This window comes from Herpailurus yagouaroundi, unplaced genomic scaffold, assembly GCF_014898765.1.
Source record: "Herpailurus yagouaroundi ecotype Mexico unplaced genomic scaffold, PumYag 140, whole genome shotgun sequence".
NCBI classification, from domain to species: domain Eukaryota; kingdom Metazoa; phylum Chordata; class Mammalia; order Carnivora; family Felidae; genus Herpailurus; species Herpailurus yagouaroundi.
The window spans coordinates 95861323-95887211 of NW_024412395.1; the positions used below are offsets into that span (position 1 = coordinate 95861323).

Genomic DNA, 25889 nt, shown 5'->3' on the forward strand with positions numbered 1-25889 from the left:
CCCATTTTACAGATGAAGAAACCGAAGCCTAGAGAGGTTTTACATCGCTTGCCACTGGCGAACGAGATCTCTCTGATTCTGGAATTCAAGAAATTAATGCCTTGATACTTTTGGAAAGGAAGCGAACTGGTGAGAGGGTGCATTTCATCTGCCTTTGATGCCCATACGTCCATTCTCCCATCACATGTGGTTTTTTTCCACCCCTTTTTCCTGGTTCCTTCACAGGTAGACAGTTTTAGAACTTCCAACAATTACTGAGCCCTTTGCTCGAAGTTCTGGGAAGAGAACAGAGAAAGCCTATGTTTCAAGAGCTCTTTAACTTGATGTCTGACCCCGAGGGCAAGATTTGGGTCTTAGGTTTTCTCCAGGTCAGGCCACCACTGGAATTGGTGGCTCAGGATCTAGAATTGGAGCCGGATGTTATGTGCACCCCTTTGTCACCTGTTTTTAATTTTTTACTCTAAAGCCAGTTTCCTAGTTATATTGTACCATATACATGTATTTTAAAGCTATTTTACTAACCAATGATAAGCTCTTTTTTGTTTTAGCATATATGTGTGCATAAGTTCATAAATATATATATTTTTACATCTCATTCTATGAAACATTGTCTTCCCAAGAAATATTTTATTTTATTTTTTTAAATCAACGTTTATTTATTTTTGGGACAGAGAGAGACAGAGCATGAACGGAAGAGGGGCAGAGAGAGAGGGAGACACAGAATCGGAAACAGGCTCCAGGCTCTGAGCCATCAGCCCAGAGCCCGACGCGGGGCTCGAACTCACGGACCGCGAGATGGTGACCTGGCTGAAGTCGGACGCTTAACCGACTGCGCCACCCAGGCGCCCCCCCAAGAAATATTTTAACAACCGCAAAAATGTTCTAAGTTCCACAAATCTGATCGCTACCATTGGGAGAATTTTTTACTCTCAGAGAAACCCTACAGCCTGAAGTTCCAATACATGAGTCTACTCTGGCTTTCATTTCTTTGTCAGCAACACTTTTAGTTGATCTTTTTGCAGGGTCTCCCAACATAATAAAGAAAACTCCTGGGGTTTCAGGTTCATTTAAATAAATAATTTTCTAAAATTAAAAAAATAAACCCCGATTCTTGCCATAAGCCTTTTTAGTGTCTATCTTTTTAAAATACCATATTGGTTTTTAAAATTCAAAAGTAATACTTACTGTAAGATTTCCAATGATGAAATATTGTCTGCCTACCACCCACTCCCATCCCATTCTTCCAAGTAATCCTGACAGTTTGGTGGGTCTTTCTTCTCTACTCTATGTGGAAACATGTGGATACACATACAGATATTTAGGATTTCCTTTCCTCCTCGTAAAATTGGACCATATTGTACTTATTACTCTGCAACTAGCTTTTAAAAACTTGGCCCATACCCAGCTTGCTTAGGAGAGGTAACAGGTTTGGGGGACAGCTGTGGGTGGGGACAGTTCCTGAGCATGAAGCCCCGCTGTGGGAAGCATGGTCCCACCCTCGTGAGCATCCCTGTCTAACCAGGATGGGGACACAACCCCCTACTGGATGCCCGTAGCAGGAGGGGCTGGGGCACCCGCCTGGTGGGTCTCCCTGTCCCTTAGACCCACTGAGTCAAGCAGAGCATGAAGGTCCAGAATCTGAGCATCCCAGGAACCCTCATTTGTTCCTCCTTTCTTCCTCATCCACCACACAGAGGACTGGAACCATCGGAGTTCCTCCTCATTTCACATACAGAAGATTCTGGAGTTGTAGCATCCTAAGATAGTCAGAGTCGACATTCCTTAAGCATTCGCTATGTGCCAGGCTCTGATCTAAGCACTGTAGTTGTCCAAACAACCCTACTAAGATAGGCACGCTTATTATTCCCTTTTTATGGAAGGAGAAACTGAGGCACGGAGGCGTTAAGTCACCTGCCTAAGGTCACTCAGCCAGTAATCATCAGACCTGTGACTTGACCCCAGGGAGTCTGGCTCCAGATGCCCATCTTGACTACTCCCACGATGGTATAGTGAGATTCTGAAGTTTTGTGATTCCAAGATTCTGTCATTTGAAATTCAGTGATTCTGTAATTCTAAGTCTAGGAGTCTGAGATTTTCCTAGACCCTGTTGAGGTCTTGGGGCAGGGGGAAGACCCCATCTAATCTAACCTCCATCAGCTGCTTACAAGTGTGCGGTTCCTCCATCCTCCACAGGGAAGGACACCACTGGTACCAGCTACGCCAAGCTCTGAACCAGCGGATGCTGAAGCCCAGTGAGGCTGCGCTCTACACCGATGCTCTGAATGAGGTGATTGACGACTTCCTGGCCCACCTGAACCATCTTTTGGCAGAGAGTGCCTCAGGGGACCACGTGTCTGACATGGCTCACCATTTCTACTACTTTGCCTTGGAAGGTACCCTTGTGGGGACAGGGGCTGGGGCGGGCAGGGGCCAGAGGCAGGTCGTGTTCCCTCTCCTCAAGCCCCCTGGATTCTGGGTGCCATGACACTACCTCTTGTGATGGCCTTTGTGCACTGCCAGCTATTTGCTACATCCTGTTTGAGAAACGTATTGGCTGCCTGGAGCGACCCATCCGCCAGGACACCGTGGCCTTCGTCAGATCTGTCGGGCTCATGTTCCAGAACTCACTCTATGTCACCTTCCTCCCCAAGTGGAGCCGTTCCTTGCTGCCTTTCTGGAAGCGATATCTGGATGGCTGGAACACCATCTTCTCTTTCGGTGAGGAGGCCAGGGACGGAGGTTGTGGGGTGGGTTCCAGGGTCTGTGCGTCAGCAGTCTGTCCCAGGACTCCCTACCTCATGCTTCCAGCCGTCAGAGTGGCTCTTGGTCCTGGGAGATCATGGCTTTTGACCTTGTCCTCCTCTGTTCTCCATTGTCTCTGTAGGGAAGAAGCTGATTGATCAGAAACTCAAGGAGATAGAGACCCAGCTGCAGAAAAGTGGGCCAGATGAAGTGCAGATATCTGGCTACCTGCACTTCCTGCTCACCAGAGGACAGCTCAGTGCTCATGAGGTCATGGGCAGCCTGCCCGAGCTGCTCCTGGCTGGCGTAGACACGGTGCGTGAGGGGGGCCAGCAAGGAGACCGGGGGCTCCCAGCTCCTGTCCTGAACCAATTCCCCATTACCCTCATCTGAGCCTGACCTTCGTTCCTCCAGGTACCTGCTTCTCTTTCTATGTCACAGATGTAGAGCTAGAAGGAAAACAGGGAGGTCCTTCAACCCGGCAGAGGTGGGCAGGAAATGGTTCTTTTTCGTTTGTTTTTTATTTATTATTTTTATTTGAGAGAGAGAGAGCCTGCATGTGAGCAGTGGAGAGGGAGAGAGAGAGAGACAGAGAGAGAGAGAATCTTAAGCAGGCTCCACACACAGCACAGAGCCTGATGTGGGGCTTGATCCCGCAACTCTGGGATCATAACTTGAGCAGAAATCAAGAGTCGAACGCCCAACTCGACTGAGCGATCCAGGCGCTCTGGGAATGGTTCTTTTGTAAGAGGTATCCCATGGCCTCCTGGAGCCTCTCTTGGCCAGCTAGGAAGTCACATCTCACATCTATTTGAGATGCAATTTAAGCAGAGAGCTCGACCACAAGCGCCTTCTTGGTCAGACTCTGCATTCCTTTTGTCACGTGGGGTTGCCCTCTGTTACGGTTTCCTTGTTGTTAGAACGTGATTCTCCATCGTATGGGTCCTCATCCTGCCGTGGAGTCACATGGAGGGTCCCCATGAGCCCCTGTGTCTGTTTCTGCCATGCTCGCGGCAAATTCATTTTTCTGCGCATGCTCACTCACACTCCCCCCACTACCTAACTAGCCTTTTTCCTAGAAATCCCTCCTCACTTTATCTCTCCCTCTGCCTCCCAGACATCCAACACAATGACGTGGGCCCTGTACCATCTTTCAAAGAACCCAGAGATCCAGGCTGCCTTGCATAAGGAAGTGGTGGGCGTGGTACCCCCCGGGCACGTGCCCAAGTACAAGGACTTAGCACACATGCCCCTGCTCAAAGCTGTGCTTAAGGAGACCCTGCGGTAGGTTGCGGTTCCCAGGAGCACAGGGTCTGTGCAGAGGAGGACTCAGAGACAGGAGTCGGAAGTGGGGGCTGCTGGGCTGGCGCTAGGGCCAGGGGTGAGATGGGAAGAAGGGCCTGGGGCACCAGAGGCGAACCTGTGCTTTCTTTTCCCTGCAGCCTTTACCCCGTGGTCCCCACGAACTCCCGGGTCATCACGGAAAAGGAAATCGAAGTCGGTGGCTTCCTCTTCCCCAAGAACGTGAGTGGGGCTGAAGAGCTGGGGCTCCCAGGGCTGCCCTGCGGCCCTAAGCTGATGGGCTGCCCCTTCTCGCTCCGCAGACCCAGTTTGTGTTCTGTCACTATGTGGTGTCCCGTGACCCTGACATCTTCCCTGAGCCAGAGAGCTTCTGGCCCTACCGCTGGCTGAAGAAGAGCCAGCCTGCTACCCCTGGGGTCCAGCATCCATTTGGCTCTGTGCCCTTTGGCTATGGGGTCCGGGCTTGCCTGGGTCGCAGGATTGCGGAACTGGAGATGCAGTTGCTGCTGTCAAGGGTGAGTGGGGGAGAGGCTGGAGGGCGGAGTGGGCCAGGGAGGGCTGATGGAGGCCGTGGGGAGGAGCGGAAGGGCAGCACAGGGAGGGAGCGTGTAGCGGAGGGCAGGGGACGGAGATCGCGGATCCTAAGGCCCATGTGTGTTTTACCTCCCAGCTGATCCAGCAGTATGAGGTGGTCCTGGCCCCCGAGACGGGGGAGGTGAGGAGCGTGGCCCGCATCGTCCTGGTTCCCAATAAGAAGGTGGGCCTGCGTTTCCTGCAGAGACAGTGCTGAGCTGGGCCCGGGCCTTCCTGGAGCAGCCCCCTTCTCTCTCTCTCTCTCTCTCTCTGGCACAGTAATTTCTGGCCACTGCTGTGTCTCAGACGAGAGGCTCCCAGACGCCAGCGGTCCAAGACAGTGTACTTTCTGTAGAACCCTGAGCTTTGGCCACTTTTATAATTTTGAACGTTTCCTTCTCAGATAAAAGGCCACTTCTCTCCCCCCCCCCCCCCGCCCCGCTGGCAGTCACATGGCTATCTTTGGAAAAAATATAGAATAAAGGGACTTTTATTGATAATTGGAGACCTTTGTCATTCTTTTTGATGACCCAGCATCTGACCCCCTTTTTGTGTGTGGGGAACACAGTGTCCCCACTTAAGGATCTTGTGGGAAGTGGAGCCATCTCCCTCCATGGAAAATGAGAACACCTGTGTTTTCCTGGACCTCGCACAGAGGCCTTGGCTTCACGCGCTGTTGGCCAAGGCCCTGCCCGAGAAGGATCTGCAGAACAATCCTCCGGGCACCAAGAGGGGCACCGTCTTTTGAACAGAAGTGCTTTGATAGGGGTAATGAGGTGCCACAAACATGGATGAAGGCACGCTAGGCTGGATCTCCAGGAATGACTCCTGGGACGGCCCTGGGGCACTCAGCCTGGGATGTGTCACACTGGCCGCCCTCGGGAGGACGAGTGCTGGGAAGCTATCGCTACAACCGCAGGCCCTATGCTACTCCGCGTCTCCCGGGTCAGGGCTGGTGGGGGTGGGTGGGGGATGGGGAGGTGGGCAGTAGCCTCCCCGCCCCCACTCCTGGCCCCCATGACCGCCGCCTCGCTCCCACCTTCCGTGTGCCTCACATACAACCGAGAGGCTGGAGCTCGAGCTGCAAGAGAACACGGGGATGGTAGTTTTTAGTTTTCCAGCCTCTTCCGTGCAGGAAGCCAACCAGAGGGAAAGCAGGTTGACACAGAGACTCGGGAGTACCGGGGGCTGGAGAAGGCAATGAGGCCCAGCCCCAGTTGTAAATTCCTGCTGGGTCATAGAAAACTAAAATCAAATCTCTTCTGTTTGTGAGGATAAAGAAAGTCATATCATTGCCCTTATTAAAATCCTTCAGAGGCTTCCCTCAGGCATGAAGCAAAGTCCAAAGTCCTTATCATGGCTTAGAAGACTCTGGCACCCTGCCCGCCACCCCCACTCCCTGCCCAGACACCCTTTCCACAGCTGAACCTCGGCTCCTTGTATTTGCCTAGCACTTTATGCTCTTTCTGGCCTCAATATTTGGTTCTTCGTGTCCCCTCTTCTTGGAACAGTCTCTTCACCAACTGCCACGTCATCCCAGAGAACTTGCCCTTCCTTAGGGCTCAGCTCAAATGTCACTGCCTTTGAAAAGCCTCCCCTGACCTCTCTGGGGGGAGCACAAGCACTTCCTCTGTGCTCTCCCCACCTCCCCACCCACGTGAGAGAACTGAGCGCTCAACCTGTTCACCTTGTTGGAGACCCCACGGTCTCCCCCACCAGCTGTGCACCCACCAGAGGGCACAAACCAAGTTCCTTTCAGTTTGGAGCCCAGTGAGCAACTCTGTGTCTAGCACCTAGGAGGCGATTAAAAAATGTTAAATGAGAAGAGGCTGGGATGGTAGGCAGGGGAAGGAAGAAGAGGGGAGGATACAGAGCTTTCTGTATGGAGCGATCTGGAGAGAACTGGGAGGAATTCCTGACTCTGAGGGCATAGCTGTCCACTACCTGTACAGGGATCCACCTGTGAGCGGTCCCTATAAATGCAGAGAATGGGGGCCGGGCTCGGGGCAGGGGGTGGGGTGCGAGATTTCTGTCACCAGGTCACTCAGCAACTTCTGCCTTTTCCAGTGTCTGCTCCTTCAGACCACGGTGGGGCTGGGGTCTCAAGGACTCTGAGCTGCCCACATAAGTCACAGGGAAGTGTTGTCACAGTGAGGCTCCCCGATTATCCACCCTGACCTGACTGCGAGGAAAGAACAATAGGAATTAGGATAATTACGGATAAGTGGACATTAATTCAGCACAGGAGATACGCTCTTGACCAAAAACAATGTGCACATCTCATTACTCCCTTTCCAGCTAATTTGAACTTGTTGGATCCAATTAGAATCCATATTTTTGGGTAAGACTTTAAGGAATCAGCTTGTCTTCTTCTTCTTCTTCTTCTTCTTCTTCTTCTTCTTAATGTTTATTTATTTTTGAGAGAGAGAGACACAGAGAGAGAGACAGAGAGGGAATGAATCCCAAGCAGGCTCCATGCCGTAAGCACAGATCTCATGGATCGTGAGATCGTGACTTGAGCTGAAATCAAGTCAGGTGCTTAACTGGCCGAGCCATGCAGGTGCCCCTTGACATCAGCTTGTCTTCTTAAACATTTATGCAGCACTCCCAGGAGTAAAAATAGACCGAGTACCCAATATTTTCTGGCTGTCTACATGCTCGTGTTCTACAGATGTTTTAGCTCTTGATGTATCTTGGCTCATTAATATTAGTTCAGTTCTAGCTCATTATTTGTGATTCCAGATGTAAGGTGCACGTCCAATACAAATTCTGACAGTTGTCGTCAGGGGATGGACATAACGTAACCCTGTGCTGAATTCTTCTGTATTTGCACATGTTTGTAAGGCTAGCGAGAATGCCAGCAAATCGTGTATCTTCTACCTTGTGCCCCTGGTTTCAGCCAGCTCTTCTTGTAGATCTTGGTCATAACAAATAATATAGATGCCATAGGGCGACAGACGATTTTCCTAATTATGGAAATGAGGCGCCTGTATTGCTCAGCAAGCTATCGTGCCCATCACCTGTTATGCATCGCAAGCCTCTAGTTTCTACAAAAAAATACAGTTGCCCTGGTCGCACCCTCCAAGTCAGGAAATGAGCATCTCTCTAGGAACGGAACCTTGGAATTACCATCTTATAAAGCTCCCCTGGGGATCCTGTGGCACAGCCAGGGTTGATAACTGCTGAGGTGATGTGAGATGATGAGAGAGGTGGATGAGGGTCCGGCCTGGAGGTCACAGAACCTCGGAGGGGCCTCGGGGGTCAGGGCAGGAGTCGGGGGCATGGAGGCAACAATGCCTGCACCATCTGGCCAGCCCCGGGTTCCTAGGTATGAACAGAGGAGCCAGCAGAGTGGCTGGCCTTCATACTTTTATTCAGAGTTGGGGCGGGAGTAGTCCCCATGGCAACCCTTTGCCTCTTTTCTAGCAGCCATGATGCGGGAGGGCTGTCAGGAACTGAGGGTTGGGGAGAAGGGCCCAAGGGGTAACTGTTGGGTCCTCAGGATGGTGGGCCCAGGAGGTTGGAGACCTATCTACTCTTGGGGGGGGGAGCAGGAGGGGGAGAGAGTGATTTCCTCAGGCTGCCCTTTCCACCGAACGCCTGGGCTGACCTGACGGTCTGCTCACGCAGAGCAACCTGGGACACCACCTCAAAGGACTGACCCTGCTACACATTCCCTACAGTCGGCTGCAGCAGGAGGCAGCCTGCCCCAGGCTCCCCAAGGTTGTCACTTGAGACAGGCCCAGAGAAGCACCCCCATCCTCCCACTTGAGCCCAAGGCCCAGGACCTTCCCAGGCAGGGCCAGAGCAGAACCAGCACTGACCCATGGGTTATGGCAAAGTCGGAAACAGAAGCTGAGTGTCTGTGAGAAAATGCCTTCATTTACTGCCTGACTCATCAAGCACAAATGTCTCCACTCTGTTGCTCTGTGAGGTAAATGTGGTGGGATCATATTTTAGAAATATTAACCTCTCCTCTCCCCACTGGATAGCAGACAGCGTCCACTGCCACAGGGGAGGGATGGCATAACCGAAGCCTGGCCTTGGCTTTGGAATTTCCAAAGCCTGACCCTCAAGGCAGGTGGCAAGAACTCAAGACACATGCAGTGGACTGGGAAGAATGGATGACGGGGTAGAGAAAAAGGCCCCACTGGTGAAGATTCCATAGGTTGGTGGGGGGTGGGGAGGCAAAGAGACTGTAGACATTTCTGGGGCCCCTGAGAAGGGAGCTGTGTCTGAAGGGAGGAGGTGAATATGATAAATACCCCAGAGAGGTTTGGAAATGATAAGGAGATGATAAGAAGAGCCCTGTGCCCTATGTTTCTAGGGTAGGGGCTAAACACACACACACACACACACACACACACACACACACAGCAAAACTCAGCGCAGAACAGATCACTTGCTGTCCACCTGAGCAGATGTGCTTGGGACCACACAGCGTCCTGAAGCCCAGAGGGGTGCAGGTCCAGAAGCTAGAATGTCTTCCTGCCCCAAGAGAAGGCAGGCCCAAGGAGGCTTTGTGGTAAGGACTGAGGGAGCACCTAGCAGGGTCCATGCCCGCCAGTGGCCGACCAAGTGAGAGAGAGATGGGAATGGGAATATTTTAGCAGGTTCTGACAAGTGTGGTTGATGGTAAGTGAGGAACAAAGTCTTCCACTACTCAAAGCCTCCCCTTCTCACCGAATTTAACCCCAGGAAAAGGTGGTGGGTGAACCCCAAACGGAGATTAATTTCTACCACCTGGTGAAATGGGGTCCATAGTAGGAATTACGTTCAGTGTTTAAAAAAAAAAAAGTTGTCTCTAGCAGATTAGAGTTTGTGGACTGAGTTGCACTTACTCTGTCATTAACTAATTAACATCTTCTTTATGGTTTTGTTATAAATAAAAAATGAAAAAAGAAACTAACACTCTATGCACAAAAGCAAGGCCAGTGGTAGCGTTTGTCAATTACAGATTGTCCCTCGCGTCTTTGAATTCAGAAAGCACAGGGCTCTTGCTGCAAGTTCAGGCCAAACGACTAGCATTTTCGGAGTGAAGCTTATACAATTTAAGTGCACGGGTTGGTTGTTCTTTTTCTTTTTGTTCTCTCAGTGCTCATCCTCAGTGATCCAAACACAGGCTGTCACTGGGGACTGAGAACACTGTTTGCTGGTGCTCGGGATGAGAATGGAGGGAGGACCCCACTCAACAGGCTCTCCACATGGAGAGCTGTTTCAATGCTGGGAGGGAAGCTGTTTCATGCTGTTTCAATGCTGGGAGGGAAGAAGGGCAGTGGCCAAGTTGTGGGGAGCCACCCTTAGTAGTGTGGAAGAATAGCAGGGCCTCCCAGGTAGTCCAGAAGCTGAGGAATCCAGAGCCCCTGAATACACCCAACTGGCTGAGGGCTCGCCGCTCCACTGGGGCCAGTGGGGGGAAAGTGATATGGGTAGGCATGGAGCAGGCAGCCCTGGGGTAATCTCAGTGCTTCTGGTTCATAGATCTCCAGGCTCGACTCAGCTGTTCTTAATTTCATCATCCCATGGAGGACTGGGAATTCCTGAGGGCTTCTGGGAGCACAGGCAGGGCAAGGGCAATGACAGAGGGCTGGTGAAGCCTGTGAGGAAAAGAGAAGACAAGACAGTGACTACGTGGGCAGGAGAGGTTGCGATTCCGTAGGGGAACCTCGTCTTGCCATCCACTGCCAAGCAGGTGGAATCTGAGCCAGCCCCTAGCCAACACGGTACCAGGAAGGAGTCTGAGATCATGTCGGATTTACTGAGATGATTACTTAGATAGAAGCCCCCTCCTTTCAGCCGTAGTTCTGACTGAGCGTGGAAATTCCATTCAACAAAGGTTTATTAACTTGCTTCCTTCCAGTGGGATTCCCAGCAGGTGGGAGCTGAGTTGCGAGAAGGCAGGTCAAACTCCCCAGAGCATCTGAAATCACATCACTGCCCTTGCCTTGACCCCAGCCCCTGTCCACCCCTCTTGTGACTACCCTCATGACCTCAGTGGAGAATGGGACAGAGTGGGGGCCCCACGGGGAGTCCTGATACTTGTAGTTTTCATGGGGCTGCTCAGCAGTGAGCTGGGCACCCCCATCCTCAGGGGGCCTCAGGCTGAGATCTGAGAGCCTAGGAAGACCAATGGGCTGGTGCTGAGGCTGATGGCCCAGGGCAGAGCCTACCTGGACCACAGCCAAACCAGCAAACTGGGGTGGGGAAAGATGGAGACCGTGTTCCCTGGCTCCCTTCGTTGGCTTCTGCGTGTGGAAGACGGCCTGGGAGTGAGGACTCAGATATTCTCAGGCACCGAGGGCATCGATGCCAGCAGGGCTGAGCACCAGTGCCTGAAGGATGTCGGAGAGGGACACCACGCCCAGGAGATGCTGGGTCTCGTCCACTAGCACCAGCCGGTGTACCTGCGGGTCCACAGAGGATCAGTGAGAGGTTCGAGCCATGCAGCTATGGTAACCAACGAGATTGTCACCAAGACTCAGGGGCAACGACGTAAGTGGGGGAGCCGAAAAGTATCTCCTAGAAACCAGTTAGAAGTAGCTCTGACCACGCTGGGGTGATCAGCTGTCTGTGGCCCTTAGCAGGACCAGTTGCAGACCAGTGTGGACAGATCTCCAGTTGCAGGATCAGTTGCAGACCAGTGTGGACACTGAGAGCTTGAAATGGCCATAAAATGGGAGGACAGGGCAGGTGTCCGGTGTCCAAGGACAGCTGCAGCTGCTCATGGGGACTGGGCCATACGTGCTGGGGGCATGTATGAAGGGGCACGAGGTACCTGCTCCCGGGCAATCCGGTCGATGACTTCCCCCAAGCTCTCATGGGGCTGGCAGGAAAGGACTCCTTCCAGACACAGTGTCCTCTGCTTCAGGGCTTCGCCCACACTCATGTCCAGGTGGTTGTAGGTTTGCTGGGCAGCCAGGTGCTGAGGCAGGGAGGCAAGTGCCATGTCAGTCAGCCCCTTAACCAGGCTCCGCCTATCCACTTGCCCTCTACACACCTCTAAAGGTCCTTCCGGGCTACAGATACCCCTCCATCGGTTCTCACAGCCACAGCCTCCCGGTTCCCTATTCCCGCACCCCAGTTCCCTATTCCCGCAGACACTTACAATCACATCGAAGCGGGAGTAGAGGCCCACGACTTGTCCTGCAGGGGTGGTGGGGGGCCAGGTGGTGAGAGAAAAGGAAGAGGTTCATGTCAGAACCAGCATGCTGTGCAAGGGCCGGAGGCAGGCTTTCAGAGTTACTGGACATCTCCCTGTCCTCCCCAGGCTGCAGGCTTTTTTTTTTTTTTTTTTAGGTTATTTATTTATTTTGAGAGAGACAGAGAGGGAGTGCAAGCAGGGGAGGGGCAGAGAGAGAGGGGGACAGAGGATCTGATGCGAGCTCTGTGCTGACAGCAGAGAGCCTGACACGGGGCTCAAACCCACGAACCGGGAGATCATGACCTGAGCCGAAGTCAGCTTAACTGGTGGAGCTACCCAGGCGCCCCCTGGCTTTAAAACAGGCATCAGGGGGCCACTACCTAAACCCACAGATCACACAGCATCACAGCCAGAGAGGAGACGCCTGAAATCATGCCTCCCAATGTGATGCAATTCGACTACACAGTGTCACCTCTGAAATATCCTAGCCTCAAATGGATAGCCTGAATCCGATCAAGCCTTTAGATCTAATTTCCAGTTTACAGGAAACTCAGGAATAGAGGAACAATACTGAGGCCATCCGTAGAAAGCAAAGAGACATCTGGATGGGGGGACATTCTATAGGACCACTGACCCAGGATTGTCATTATAGTGCTATGAAAATTAAGTGAGGAAGGAACTGTTCTGGATTAAAGAAACTAAAGACAAAAGAAGCATTGTAAAGCATGGACCTTAACTGGATCCTGGTTTGTACAAACCACCTGTAAAAAAGATATTCTCAGGGAAGGCGAGGAAATGAGAATTAGATTCAGATATTCGATGATATTAGTAAGTTATTCTGGTTTTGTTAGGTGATATAGGACATATACTGATTTTAAGAGATGTAGACTAAAGGGTTAAGGATAAAATAACATGATCTCTGTCATTTAAATCACTTTAGCAAAAAATAGGGGAAAAAAAAAAAAAACCCTGGTTATGGCAACATGTTAACAATAGTTAATCCAGGTGACGGATATGTGGCTTTCATTATACAGTGTGTCCTACCATTTTCATACATTTGCAATTCTTCATAATGAAAAATAAATCAAAACATTTCTTGGGACACCTGGGTGGCTCAGTCAGTTAAGCGTCCGACTTTGGCTCAGAGCACGATCTCGCCGTTCGTGGGTTCGAGCCCCGCGTTGCGTTCTGTGCTGACAGCTCAGAGCCTGGAGCCTGCTTCAGGGTCTGTGTCTCCCTCTCTCTCTCTCTGCCCCTCCCCTGCTTGTGCTCTGTCTCTGTCTCTCAAAAAACGAATAAACATTCAAAACACAAAAACAAATAAAAAAACATTTTTTGGTATCTAGCTTCATTACAGCAATTTTGACTTTGAAACAGTTTACAGCCACAGTTCAACCAAAGAAATGATCATGTAGTCCCTCTAATCCCTCTCTTCAAGGCAAGAAGGTGAGGTCTGGCTGGATCCCATGGCCCATTTTAGGGTGAATTCCCATGAAAAACCTCATCTTCGGTTTCCTCTTACCATGCTTCTTAACTGCACATAATCTTTTCAAACCATCCTGTGAAGTCAGAGGATGGGTGTTATTAAGATTCCCATTTCACAAATGAGGAAACTGAGGCACAGAGAGGCTAAGTAAGGGTCCAAGATTTAAGCAGGCAGACTTCGAACTCCACCCTGGGTCCCGAGCAGACGCCCACAGACCCCTGCCTGCCACGGCTCCACCCCAGCCAGCCCCACTTCTGGGTGCAGGTACCAGCTTCGTTGACCACAGGCAGCGCAGACACGCGCCGGTCCACAAAGATGTCCAGGGCCGTCAGGATGGGCGCCGTGTCCAGCACCACGGCCAAGTCTCGGAATGTGCCGATGCCCAGATCTTGGATGGTGCGGGAGAGGAAGGAGGGCTGGGGCAGCAGGGAGCCCTGGGTGGGTTGGGGACAGGTGGCAGTCAAGGTGGAGCAGCCCCCAGAGTGCTCCCAGCGGCTCCCTCCCCGGTCTGCTGGGCCAATGACTTCTCAGCCCCTCGGGTCACCCTGAGGCTGTGCCCAGGCTCACAAAGATGTGCAGGAACTTGAGCAGTCGCTTGTGTGTGAGGATGTGGAGCACGGCGCCTGAGACCGGGTCCAGGACCGGCAGACGGTGGATCCGGTTCTTGATGAGGGTGTAGACGGCTTCGAACAGGCTGCAGAGGTGGGAGCAGTGGGTCTGGGGGAGACACAACCCCCACCCCAGCCCCTGCAGAAGGACAGCATGTCCAGACTGCCTTGTCTGCCACGGGATGAGCCCCTGAGGTCAGAACTGAGGGGCTGACCTGGAAGGGGACTGCTCAGGCAAGGAAGCTCAGGTGGGTGGCTGGGGACGCTTACCTGCTGCTGGGAGAAATGGAGACCAGAGGCTTGAAGCAGCCTTGAAGGTAGATCTCTGTAGGAAAAAGCCAAAGTCAGGCCTGAGGAGCTGGCCACCCTGCCTCACTGGGCAGCCCCTCTGTCTTTCTCCCTCAGGCCCTCTGGGCTCCCTCTCACCCTTCCCCTGCGCCCTTCAAGAAATCCCCACTGCCCATCCTCCACCTCGGGTCCTTGGCCCCATGCTCACCCACACACCCTCAGCCCCTTCCAGGTCCCTTCCGCCAGCTCACCTCTCCAGGTCTCAATCTTATGTTCTTCAATCTCATAGATCTGGACCTAGACACGTTGACAGGACTCCGGAAGTCAGACACGGGCCCCTCGGGCACCAGGCTCCCTGAGCCACCCTCCGCCCCAGCCCAGATGGGAGCCCCTGGGGTCCCCAGCCCACTCCTCACCAGCGGGGACCTGTAATAGCGATGCAGCACCAAGATGAAGTCTGTGATGGTCAGCATCCCTGCGGGGTTAGGGGGGAAGGGCAGGGGGTCAGCCTGGGGCCTCGTGGTGGGAGGCAGGTTGAGGGGTCAGACCCCCTTCCGGGCTCTGCCAGAGTCCTAGGTCTGAGACAGCTGTGGGAACTGTGGACAGAGGGAAGCGGGGCAGCCCCTCCCCCGCCTTTTGTGCTTCCCCTGTAATTTCTCTCCCCGCCCCCGCTGCACCCTTTCCTAGTCTCCTAATTCCTTCCTCTCCCTTTCCTCTTTTCTTATCTAGCACCTATGACACGGGACCATGGGTGAGTAGAGCTGGAGTGGTCAGCTGGTCAAACCTCCTCCACTCATGGGGTCTCCCAGCTGGCCACCACGAGGCCGGGATCGGATGTCCCCCACGCCAGCCCCCGGCTTGGCTCACGCCAAGGGTCTGCCCGAACCCGTGGCGTGTCGGAGCTCAGCCCCGGAATCCCCTCGAAGATCTCTCTCTTCCCTCTGCCTCCCAGCCCCTCCTCACCCACGAAGCTCTGCTTCTTGCTGTCCCACAGCGGTGCCGCCCGGATGCCGTTGGCCACTAGGGCAAAGAAGGCCTTCTTGATCTGAGGGCCAGAGAGAACACCGAGGGGTGAGTCTCTCACTGCCCATCACTGGTACCCTGTCCCAACCAGGGTCCTCCCCCGGGGCCTTCTCCCGAGATCTCCTCTGCATGAGCTTGACTGCCCGTCCTAGGCCATGGCACACACTGGCACGCTCTTTGCCAGGCACAATTGCTGCAGAGATGAGGCTGCTGGTGGCCGGAGGCACTGTGGTGACGCCTTCACCTGGCACATCAGGGTGTGACAAACTCACTCGGGGTTTCTACTCGGGTGCTACATGCGTACAGTCACACACAGTATAGTTTTCGCTAATCTACGTGCTGGAGGTACGCTTATTCGCGTAGCATCTACAAAATAGATTTCTCTAAATAAATTTGACGTTGACTCATTTGGCTTCACCCTAAGTAATACTATCGCCGTGCTTCTGGAAACACTGCTCCGCTATACGTGATGGTAAAAGTGGAAGCAGGCGTTCTATAGCTTAGCCCAAGGGAAGAGCAGGGGCTAGAACCCATCCTATTTTTCTCTTACTGAGAGCTCCCTGCTGTTTGTCCTAAGCCAGCCTGCAAGGTCTTCCCCATACTTAGGGGTTCACAAAGTGCTCCCACTTGACCCGGGTTATTCCAGGAGTCCTCTGAAACTTGGAGGGCAAAGCAGGCATTTCCTGTCCCCATTTTATGTCATTTTTTACTTTTATTTATTTATTTTTTTAGTAATCTCTACACCCAACACGGGGCTCAAACTTATGACCCCAAGATCAAGAGCTGTATACTCTTCTGACTGAACCAGCCAGGGGCCCCCATTCCCATTTTAGAGATGAGAGCGGTGACTGATGCCAAAGCCTACACATACTCAATGGCAGAGCTGGGATGACAACTGGGGAGTAGGGGTCCTCCCCAGCACTGGTCTCCATGGTGCTAAGAAGGAGCTCTGGAAAGGGACTCGCGGGGGGGGGCCCTGGAGCGGGTGAGTGGAGGCTACAGCCCCATGAGAACAGAGGTGGGGCAGAGCCACGGCCTCACCTCCAGCGTGGTGTCGAAGATGACCAGCTTGGAACTGGTTGCCATGGCGTCGTAGCAGGTGTGCTCCTGCATGAAGTGCATGTAGATCTGGGCCCCCGGCTTCTGCAGTTCGTCGTCCCAGCCCAGCCTGGGTAACAGGGCCCGTGGGGACGGGCACAGGGCAGGCCTCTCTTCCACCAGGCCGAGCTCATACCCCCACGATGCTGTGGCCGGGAACCCTATGTCCAGCTCCAGCTCATCTGTGCTGGAGCCAGCGGCCGAGGCTTCGTGGTTAGGGGGGAAGATGTCCCACTCTGTTGGTGGGGCGTCCACTTTGGCCAAAGGAGCAGCCTGGGACACGTGTGTGGCCTTGGGGAACGTGGCCTCCAGTCCGGCGTACTCAGCAGGTGGCTTGGCCTGGGGATCTGTTGGTGGGGAGAGGACAGTAAATCCGTCTTCTAGAGACCTTTCTCATCCGCTGGCTCTGTTCATCCTCACAGCAGCCTTGGGAAGCCTGGGTGCTGTGGCCCCATTTTGCAGGTGAGAAAGCTGAGTCTCAGAGTCACACAAGACAGTGGCTCTGTCCTGAGTTGGCCGTGCCAGGCCCCTGGCTCTGCTGTGCAGGTGACTTTTCCCATGTGAAGAGACAGACTACAAGATGAGGGCTGGGGCCAACTCTGTGCTCTGGAAGGATCCAGAGCTGAGCCCCAGCCCCAGGCTCCGGGATGTCCCACTGCCCCCGCTCCCATCTCCCCAGAACTGGCCTTGGCCTCACCTTCCCCCAGACCCGGCAGCTCCCCTTCCGCCACAGCCTCCTGCCTTGTCCACCTGGAGGCCTTGGCCCCCTGTTTCTCATGGCTTCTTTCTGAGCCTGCGGTCATGGCCGGCGATGGCCATGAAGTGTTCTCTCCTTGTTCTAGACAGCTCATCTCTGGAAGGGGGAATGGGGCCTGTTTGGTTAATGGGGAGTAACACAACAAAATCAATTAAAATGTTATTAATAATAATACTTCACATTTGCAAGCTTCCCAAGGGTTCTCCTCCAATATATTTCTCACTCAAACCTCATAGCAATCTTATAAGGGAGATGTTATTATCATCCTTATTTTACTAAAGCGGGACCTGAGATCAGAGAGGTGGGGCAATTCACCACAATTCACACAGCTATTTACTAAGTGCTAACAGAACTAGGTTCGGAGTCTTCCGACTCTAGATTCCCCCTACTTCCTCTGAAAGAGGAAAGAGGGGGTGAGGAAAAAAAGAAACAGAGGAACAAAGAAGGAAAAGGAGAGACAGAGAGAAAAGCCAGGCTAGCAGAGTGGAGACTGGGGGCCCAGAGAGGAGGGAGACAAACGAAGTAGGAGGAGAGGCTACGCCCTTGAGAAGGCAGCCCCGCCTACCTTGACGCTCAGGTCCCCCAAGGCTGCTCCAGGATGGGTTCTGTGAGGAGAAGAATGTCTGAAGGGGTGGGGAAACGCCCTGCATCCCCGGACCCATGGGTAGCTTCCTTTCCCACCACGTGTGCGCGTGCAAGCACGCACACGCATGCACGCACAGGTGCACCCCCGCAAACACACCCATACACCAACACTTAGACACACTCGGAAAAACACATCCAACCATTCCCAGGCATGCAGGGCACCACATACGTCGCTGACACAAAGAACACACACACGCGCGCGCACACGTGTTCACAGGCACCCACAGGCTCATGCGCACACGCACACACACTCATTCACACTCGTTCACAGGGTGTGGTGTGCTCGCAATCCCCTGGCCTCGGCTGCCCCAACTCCCGTCCCCCGGGACCCCTGTACCCGGCGCAGTGCGTGCTCCATGCGGCCAACCCCGGACCAACCGAGAGCAAGTGCGCAACACAGGCTGGGCAGCACTATTCTGGGCCCGGCCCCTGGCGCCCTGCCCTCCCCGGATCGGTTTCTCTCTGATTGGGTGTCAGGCAGCGGGAGGGAGGGCTCCTCGGGCTCAGCTGCTCTCGCCCAGCCGCCTGGGGCAGGGTGGGGAGGGAAGGGGCGCACCTGGAATCTGGAGGCCTGGGCCCGGGCTCCCTCCTGGGTCTCCAAGGACAAGCCCGAAGGACTTTGCGATGGAGGGAGGTGGCTTGGAGCGCTGCGGGGGCGCCAGGTGGGAGGAAGTGGGCTCTCAGAGTCCTGGGTTCCTTCTCATCGTTGTCAGGCGCCAAAGGAGGGAAAATGGACGCAGGTAGAGCTTGACTGTCTTCCTTGTACACACTTCAGTCGTGGGAGGTGCTGAAGTTAGAAAAGGCAAGTTGGAGCCAGCAGGGAGGCTGGGGACAAGGGGTTTGTGGGCGGTCGCGGGAGAGCGGGCATTGTATGCCCAAATGTCCTCATTTGAGTCCCAGGAGCCTGTCCCTCTCTCTGCTGGGGGAGCTGGAGTGGGATGGGCGGGGCAGGTGGGGAGCTAGAATCACCGTGAAGGTGTGCGGTGGGCTGGAGGGCCCAGAGTGAGAGACCTCTGTTTCTACCAGTGGTTTGGAGGTGGGTCCCAGTGTGTGGGAGCCCCCGTCCCAACATCCCTCTGTGCCCGCTGTCCCTACATCTCCTGGTGCCAACAGGATCCCAGCCCGGCTCTGGTGGCTGCCCACCCCCCTTCCTTGGCATTCCTGGGGCCTGAGTCAGCGTCCAAATCGGGAATGCTGACCCAGCTGCCCTAGCTCCCCTCTCTCTGCCCCTCCTTCCAGCCTCTTCCATCCCAGTCTCTGGCCCTGGAGTGGACACTCAGTAATGGGTTACTGGATTTTTTGCTGAATGTATTGAACACATTTCTCATCACCCCTCAAAGCCCCTGCACTGCCTACAGGGAGGGTGGAAGAGAACAGATCGGGGAAGGGACTCTGCCTTTCCATGTGTCTTACGTAGTACCAGGGGTGAGCACAGCTCTTCTTCGGCGGGATGTTCTTGTCTTGTCCCAGCTGATGGAACGTCTAAGGTACAGCTAGTGGGACACTTCACCTGGTGGAAAGGTCAAGTGGACCATCTTTGGAGATATGTGATGTGTCTACCTCCCCCACCCTTAAGCTCTGGGCCACCTTCACAAGCAGGCCAGATACAGAACAGGTGCAGCTCACACCACTGCCTTCTCCTGCCATACTCCATTCTCCCCTCTGCCTCGGGCCTGTTCCACCTGCAGGGCCAGTAGGAGCGCCTCTTCTTCAAGAAAGTCTTTCCTGGGGGGTTTGGGGGGCTCGGTTGGTTAAGTATCTGACTCTTGATTTCTGCTCAGGTCATGATCTCATGGTTTGTTAGTTCAAGCTCTGCATAAGGCTCCCCGCTGACAGTGAGGAGCCTACTTGGGATTCTCCCTCTCCCCTCCCCCTTTCTGCCCCCACCTCAAAATAAATAAATAAGCTTAAAAATGGTTAAAAAAAAGAAAAGTCTTCCCTGATGGCATCATTGTCCCTTGCACTGGTGCCCTTATAGCTCAGGATCTGTGTGCATATCTCAGTGTGCACGGAGCGGACATTTACGTAACTATTCACGTGTGAATATCCTTTATCTCCAAGTAAACAGTGGGCACTTTGATGACCAAAATATGTTGGCTGCGTGTCATGGAAGGCGTGTTTTATGGTCAGACGGACCTGATTAAAATTCACACTCTGCTGTTAGTTTGCCACATGACCTTAAAAAGCACTGCTTGTTTTCTCCGAGGCTGATTCTACCGATGTAAAATAAGGATGGAAACATTCTGGGGCAAACTGCCAGTCGCCTCCCAATATCTATTTTTCTCTTCTTATTTTAGTAGTAGAATCACTTGAATTTCAGCTGAAGCGGCTGCGTATAATAAATACTCAGATTCCCAATCTTCTAATCGAAGCCAAATGAGGCCTTGTGACTAAATTTGACCAAAGGGATGTGAGTGGAGGGGATTTGGGCAACTTCCAGGTCAGGCCTTCAACAAAAGAGGGGTGGGTTCTCCTTTTCCTTTTCCCCTTCTGCTGGCTGGAATGCTCCTGCGATGGCAGGAGCTAGAGCAGCTATCTTGCACCCAAAATGGAAGATGCTTGTTAAGGGTTTCAAAGTCACCCTACCAGCTGTAGACCGTCTTACAGACTATGATATGAGAGAGAAATAAATTTTCCTATTTAAGTCATTTTTAAGTCGTGTCTTTGGTAAAGCAACCAAAGAGGCATCCTAAGGAATGCAGAATTTGGCGTCTGTAAGTGGCACTGCTCTAACAGTCTAAAACAAGTGGCGTTGGTTTAAAGACTGGGGAGCAGATAGCAAAGAAAAGTATTGTTTGCTGGTAAGGTGGTGACCATTGTTATGTGACAGCAAACCCTGTGGTGTGGCAGTCATCTGTAATGCTTTGGAAGGTCAATCACGTGCTAACAGAGCCTATAAGTCACAGAAACGGGATGGAAACAAGACTGTTGGTGAGTATTGGCAGTTGTTGACTATTGTCAGCGAAGACCTACAAGAGGGATGAGCTCAGGCTAGTTGTAAGTGGTGGTTCGGAGGAGGCAGACTTAACAAAGGTTGTGCCGGGAGTTCCAAACCTCTCTCAAGCACTCTGTTCAGCAAACAGTGGGAGCTGGCCTCGTAGGCAGAACAAGGGAGGCCCTCTTTACAGCCAGACATCTTTTTTTCAGATGACTTCAAGAGAGCCACCAGCAGTTTGAGAGAGAATAGAAAGTATACCATAGAAATTGTGTCTCTATGAGAGCATTGGCTGTGGTTACTCAAATGTGGAACCAGTCAGAAGGCTTTTAAGATTTCGAGGCTGTTGCATTGGCCGAGAAACGATAAGTTTGGTCACCAAAAGCTGGTTTGACCGCCCCCCCCCGCCGTGACCCCCAGCCCCCCTCAGACCTGCGCCAGCAGGAAGAGGTCTGTGGAAGCTGTAAGGTCTGCAGAGACATGTTTTCCAGTGCAGCCGTGGAGGGTGCTGTGTAAGGGAGAACTTCCCAGGATGCAGCACCAGAGGCCACACAGGACAAGAGAAAGGGGAGGTCTTCTCAGCAGAACGAGTGGCAGCCAGTTGCATTGCCCAAGAACTTACTCCTCTGTGGGGGGAGCTGCTTTGCAATTCCAGCCCAACTAGATTTGGTAATTGATAAGATCCGGGGACTCCTGTTCTGAGGGGATGTTTTAATTGGGTTTATCCTGTTCCTCCTCCGCTGTTGTCTGTGGGGAGTGGGAGGAGCAGATTACTTGCCTTTTAGTTTACAAGTCACGGGACCATGGGATCCCATCCACGCCTCATTTTTCGGAGCTGGTGTGGTGCCCGGATGCCTCCCTTCGAAGGCTGCTGAATGTGTTCTCTGCTCAGGGTGGCCAGATGGTGGGCTCTGGCAGAGCAATATCTATTCTCTCCTTCTTTTTCCTCTATGAGTGATCCCCACAATTTTAGCTAAGTGTAACGTTATATTTCCCAGCTTCCTTTGCAGATAGTATGGCCGCGTTACAAAGCTTGGCTAGGGGATCTGAGCATCAGCATTGTATGCAAACTTTCAGAATGACCTTAGAAAGAAGGGGCAGATTTTCTCCTTCCTATTGACTGGAATTCTGATAAGAAGGTCAGAGCTGGAGCAGCTATTTGAACCCCATGGTGGAAGATGCAGGTTGGAAATGGTAGAACCTCTCCCATCCCCGTGCGACCTTCCTCTGGACTGTTAGGTTATAAAAAGAAATTAACTTCCGTCTTGCTTAAACCACTGACATGTCAAACCTTTGCTACAGCAACCAAACCTCTCCTCTCCCTAGCTAATGCATTACACTGCAGGATCAGGGTAGGGTTAGAAATTCCAATATATATAATGATCCTTCACAATTACGCAGCAAACCACATTGGGTGCAGTATCTCTTGTAATCGCTCGCAACCCTGTGTGGTAAATATTATTATGTATTTTTACTTAAGTGGTAAATATTTAATATCTATGAATGTTGTTATATACTCCTTATTAAAATTCTACAGATGAGAGGGGCTGCTGGGTGGCTTAGCCGGTTGAGCATCCAAATTTGGCTCAGGTTGTGATCTCATGGTTCGTGGGTTCGAGCCCCTGTGTCAGGCTCTCTGCTGTTGTCATGGAGCCCGCTTCGGATCCTCTGTCTCCCTCTCTCTCTCTCTCTCTTCCTCCCCTGCTCATGCTCTGTCTCTGTCTCTCTCTCTCTCTCTCAAAAATAAATAAACATTAAAAGAAAGAAAGTTTTTACAAAAAAATTTACAGATGGGGAAAATTGAGACATAAGGAGGTTAACTTGATCGAAACCTCAAAGCAGGTGAGATGGAGCTGAGAGTCAAAGTCAAAACCAGCGTTTCTGGGCTCTGGCCCCACACTCTTAAGCACCAAGTTTACTGTAAATGAAGCACAAGCCTGTCATGTAATAGATGCTCAGTAAGTGGTTACTATAATTATTGCCTCGCCACCTGCTTTCAGTCCCCCTAGACCTCTGGCTACAAGGCTCTGAAGGCAGGCAGGCACGGGACGCTCTGACCGTCACCATGGGATGGTGTCATCAAGGATGGCACGGAGGAGGGCTTCAGCTGGGGCAGACCCAGCACTGCTCAACACTACAACCCTAGCGATCTTCCAGTTGAAAAAAAAAAAAAAAGAGCTCCCTGCCCTGCCTTGCCCTGACCCTGCCCTTTGCCTCTCAGAGCTCCCACACCTGCTCCTGTGGCCAGGCGAGCCCTACCCATTATCATTGGCAGGACGAATCAGCAGAAGATACTGGCTTTGGCTGGGAAATAAATACTCCTTGGATGTTTGCTTTTAGTCTCTGGTCATGGTATCATATTTCTTGAAACCCTATTTCTTGGTTCGCTCTCAAAACTGGGTGTAATAAGGACTTGCACCCTGACCCTAGGGTGAATTTGGCTGCCATATCTGGATAGCTGATTTGCCTGGGACATGGGGTCGGGATCCTGTTTAAGCGTTATTTTTATATCAGAGGGAGAAAAACAGCTTGAGGAAGCCAAGGGGAGTAGCCTGATGAATTACAAATGGGGTCCGCTGTGCCAGAGTGGTTGGGAGGCTGTGAGAGCACCCTTCATGTCCGTCATCCAAGTGTTCCGGCTCTCGTCCTGTCTGTATGTGGCTGAAATCTATGTCAATGTTCCAGAGACCTAGTGAGAACCAGCACCTAGTTAATGCAGTTTATTCTGCCTCAAAGGCCTCATTGCTGAGCTTTTTTTCTGTGAGCTGTTGGAGACTGAAGTGGACAGATGGTGCTTTTGTCCACTCAGTATCCACTTACCCCTCTTTTGGCAACCCCCCAAGTTCTCCTTCAGGGAACCACAATTTCTCCGATCTCAAAACACATGGTTTGCAGAGGGGCTTAACTGTGAGCTCCAGGAGGTATACCTCTGATTCAAACTTGGCCAATCAGCACATCACATTCCCCTAGCCACAGCGAAAGAAGCGTTGACCGAACTAGTTCCGATACGGGTGAATCTTGGGACTTTTGTTAGAGTGAATAGGAGCACTTTCCCACTGGATTTGGAGCTGTGAGGATGTGAATGTGAAGATTTTGCTACCACGCAGACTATAACTGCCTGAGAATGAAGGGAAAATGAAGGGCGAAAGAACCGTGACATGATGAGAAAGACCAAGTCCTCCCGATAATTACTGAACCCCTGGATCAAGCTATACCTGAAGACCTACAATTGGGTTTTTCAGTTACGTTAACCAGTAGAATCTTTTTTTTTGAGGCAGTTTAAATTGAGCCTTCTGTTACCTGTAGCTGAAAGATTTCTGATACCAGAGTTAACAAAGAAACAATATCTCTATAGTTTCAAAGGCTTCTGGGGATGATCTTCAGTCACTGAACTTTCCCAAGAAAAACTGCACATTTGAAAAAGCTATTAGAGCAAATCAATAGGGTAAAAAGGTACTTGGAGAAAATACAGTGAAGGAAGAATTGGAATGGGACAGGTTAATGATTAGTGAAAGAAGGTTTCCTACAAAAGGTGAGTTTGGATACAGAAATAATAATGGTAACAACAGCAACTATTTACTGAGCCCTAACTATGTGTTTGACACCAGGCTAAGCAGTTTACACATGTGGCAGAACAATATGTTGAAATAGTAGCCCAATCGAGGGGTGCTTTCTTCTACTCTGTAGCCCTTTTCTCCCTCAAACATGGAGTTTCCTTATTTATTGCTTCAGGGAATAAATGATACAGTGCAAAGAAAAGCATCCTCTGGCTTTTAAGTTTCAAAAATGAAGTCTTCTGGGAGGAAAGGAAATACCGTTGGCTTAAACAAAAGATTTGGGAGTTTTGGCAGGCTAACTTACTCAGAAAATATATCCCACTAAAAGCAACTAAAATTGCTGGATAAAATATAAAGGGCATCTTCCTAAAAGCCCTGAAAAGACAAGATAGTAAAGAACTTCCTAGGCTCAACTGAAAGGAAAATGGGCACACAACAGAGTTAGTGAAAAGAGACGTGGCTCTGCTCTAGGGCATCTGACAATTCTAGCAAGAGCCATCCATGTAATGGGGGCCCAGGACGCACACAAGCTGGGAGTATGAAAAATTGGGATCTATAAAAAAAACTGGGATCTCAAAGGACCACACCCTCAGAGTAAGTGTAATCCAGAAGCAAACTAGCTCTTACAGAAATATACAGACAAGGGTTTCCTCATCTGAGTGGTTCAGAGAGTGTCAAACCTTGAACTTGGTTTAAGGTGGTACTAAATAAGTCATGACTCCAGCTGCCTGGAGGAAGCAAACACAAATGCCCTCTGGACAAAGCTTCTTCAAAGCAACAAATGATTCCAACAATATCCAGCACATAGTTGAAAATAACGAGACACGGTAAGAATTGTGAGTAAGAGCCAGCAGAAAAGACAGAGCAGGAATAAACCCATAAAAATTTCAGAAACTGGAATTATCAGACACATCATGTTTTGACAACATGCTTATTACGTTTAATGAAATACGAGACCGTTTGAAAAAGTACGGAGCAAATAGGAAACTAAGAAAAACAGCATAATGGATTCTCTTGTTTTTGTTTTTGTGGGTTTTTTTTTCATTCAGAAAATGCTTATTTATTTTGAGAGAGAGAGGGAGGGAGGGTCAGAGGGAGAAGGAGAGGGAGAATCCCAAGTAGGCTCAACACCATCAGCACAGAGCCCCATGTGGGGCTCAAACTCACGAACTGTGAGATTATGACCTGAGCTGAAATCAAGAGCCAGGCACCCAACCCACTGAGCCACCCAGGCACCCTTCATTTTTTTTAAGATTGGATTTTTAAGTAATCTCTGCACCCAACATGGGGCTCGAACTCGCAACCCTGAGATCAAAAGTCGCATGCTCTATCAGCTGAGCCAGCCAGGTGCTCCCAGACTTTTTGAAAAGGCAAACAGAACTTCTGGAAATGAAAAAGACATAAGTGAAAGTAAAAAATAAATGAACTTAACAACAGATTAAGTGCAGCTGAAGAGAAAACTGAATGTAAGATCAAAAGATGTTGCCTAGAGTATAATAATACAGAAAGTGAAAAAAAACTAAAATGCATATGAAAGAGAGTAAGAAACATAGAGGTTAAAGCAGAAAAGCGCATTTAAATGGAGTCTCAGAAGGAGAGTGGAGAGAGAAAGGGGTACAAGTGCTATTTGAAGAGATTGCTTGATGTGTTCTGGAACTGATATATAATAACAATCCCCAGATTCAAGAAGCCTATGCATCCCCAGGAGGATACATGAAAGAAACTCACACATAG

The 25889-nt window shown here is 51.4% G+C and overlaps 2 protein-coding genes across 8 annotated transcripts in view; one reads left to right on the plus strand and one right to left on the minus strand.

The window, feature by feature from the left end:
- Positions 1-5122, plus strand: part of CYP27A1 (cytochrome P450 family 27 subfamily A member 1) — a 34719-nt gene extending 29597 nt beyond the window's left edge. For all 3 annotated transcript variants that reach the window (XM_040476285.1, XM_040476283.1, XM_040476284.1), the window contains exons 3-9: positions 2194-2393; positions 2521-2718; positions 2885-3057; positions 3860-4026; positions 4185-4266; positions 4347-4559; positions 4715-5122. In XM_040476285.1, coding sequence (XP_040332219.1) covers positions 2194-2393; positions 2521-2718; positions 2885-3057; positions 3860-4026; positions 4185-4266; positions 4347-4559; positions 4715-4834 — 1153 coding nt within the window. In that variant the 3' untranslated portion in view covers positions 4835-5122. The remainder of the gene's footprint in view (positions 1-2193; positions 2394-2520; positions 2719-2884; positions 3058-3859; positions 4027-4184; positions 4267-4346; positions 4560-4714) is intronic.
- A 5758-nt stretch (positions 5123-10880) lies between these two features.
- On the minus strand, positions 10881-18728 carry PRKAG3 (protein kinase AMP-activated non-catalytic subunit gamma 3). 5 transcript variants are annotated; one of them, XM_040476289.1, is made up of 14 exons: positions 18633-18701; positions 18220-18450; positions 17584-17623; positions 16959-17114; positions 16205-16608; positions 15104-15185; positions 14557-14615; positions 14392-14437; positions 14123-14177; positions 13812-13938; positions 13513-13678; positions 11723-11760; positions 11393-11539; positions 10881-11021 (listed from the first exon to the last, which is right to left on the minus strand). In XM_040476289.1, exons 4-14 carry the CDS (start codon positions 17110-17112, stop codon positions 10905-10907), a joined length of 1395 nt encoding a protein of 464 aa, XP_040332223.1. In that variant the 5' UTR covers positions 17113-17114; positions 17584-17623; positions 18220-18450; positions 18633-18701; the 3' UTR covers positions 10881-10904. The 5 variants fall into 5 exon arrangements, with proteins under 5 accessions (XP_040332223.1, XP_040332221.1, XP_040332224.1 ...); XM_040476287.1 differs by having other exon boundaries at positions 18220-18728; XM_040476290.1 differs by having other exon boundaries at positions 16959-17133; positions 18220-18728.
- Between the last annotated feature and the right edge of the window lie 7161 nt (positions 18729-25889).

What these genes read in the sequence shown, in the direction of transcription:
- PRKAG3 (XM_040476286.1), bottom strand. Translation starts at nt 18,021, where the DNA reads ATGGAGCACGCACTGCGCCGG. An exon ending in TGGAGCACGCACTGCGCCGG is followed by an intron (nt 17,624 to 18,000) that starts GTACAGGGGTCC and finishes TTCTCCTCACAG; the next exon opens with AACCCATCCTGGAGCAGCCT. An exon ending in ACCGGATTGCCCGGGAGCAG is followed by an intron (nt 11,022 to 11,392) that starts GTACCTCGTGCC and finishes GTGGACCCGCAG; the next exon opens with GTACACCGGCTGGTGCTAGT.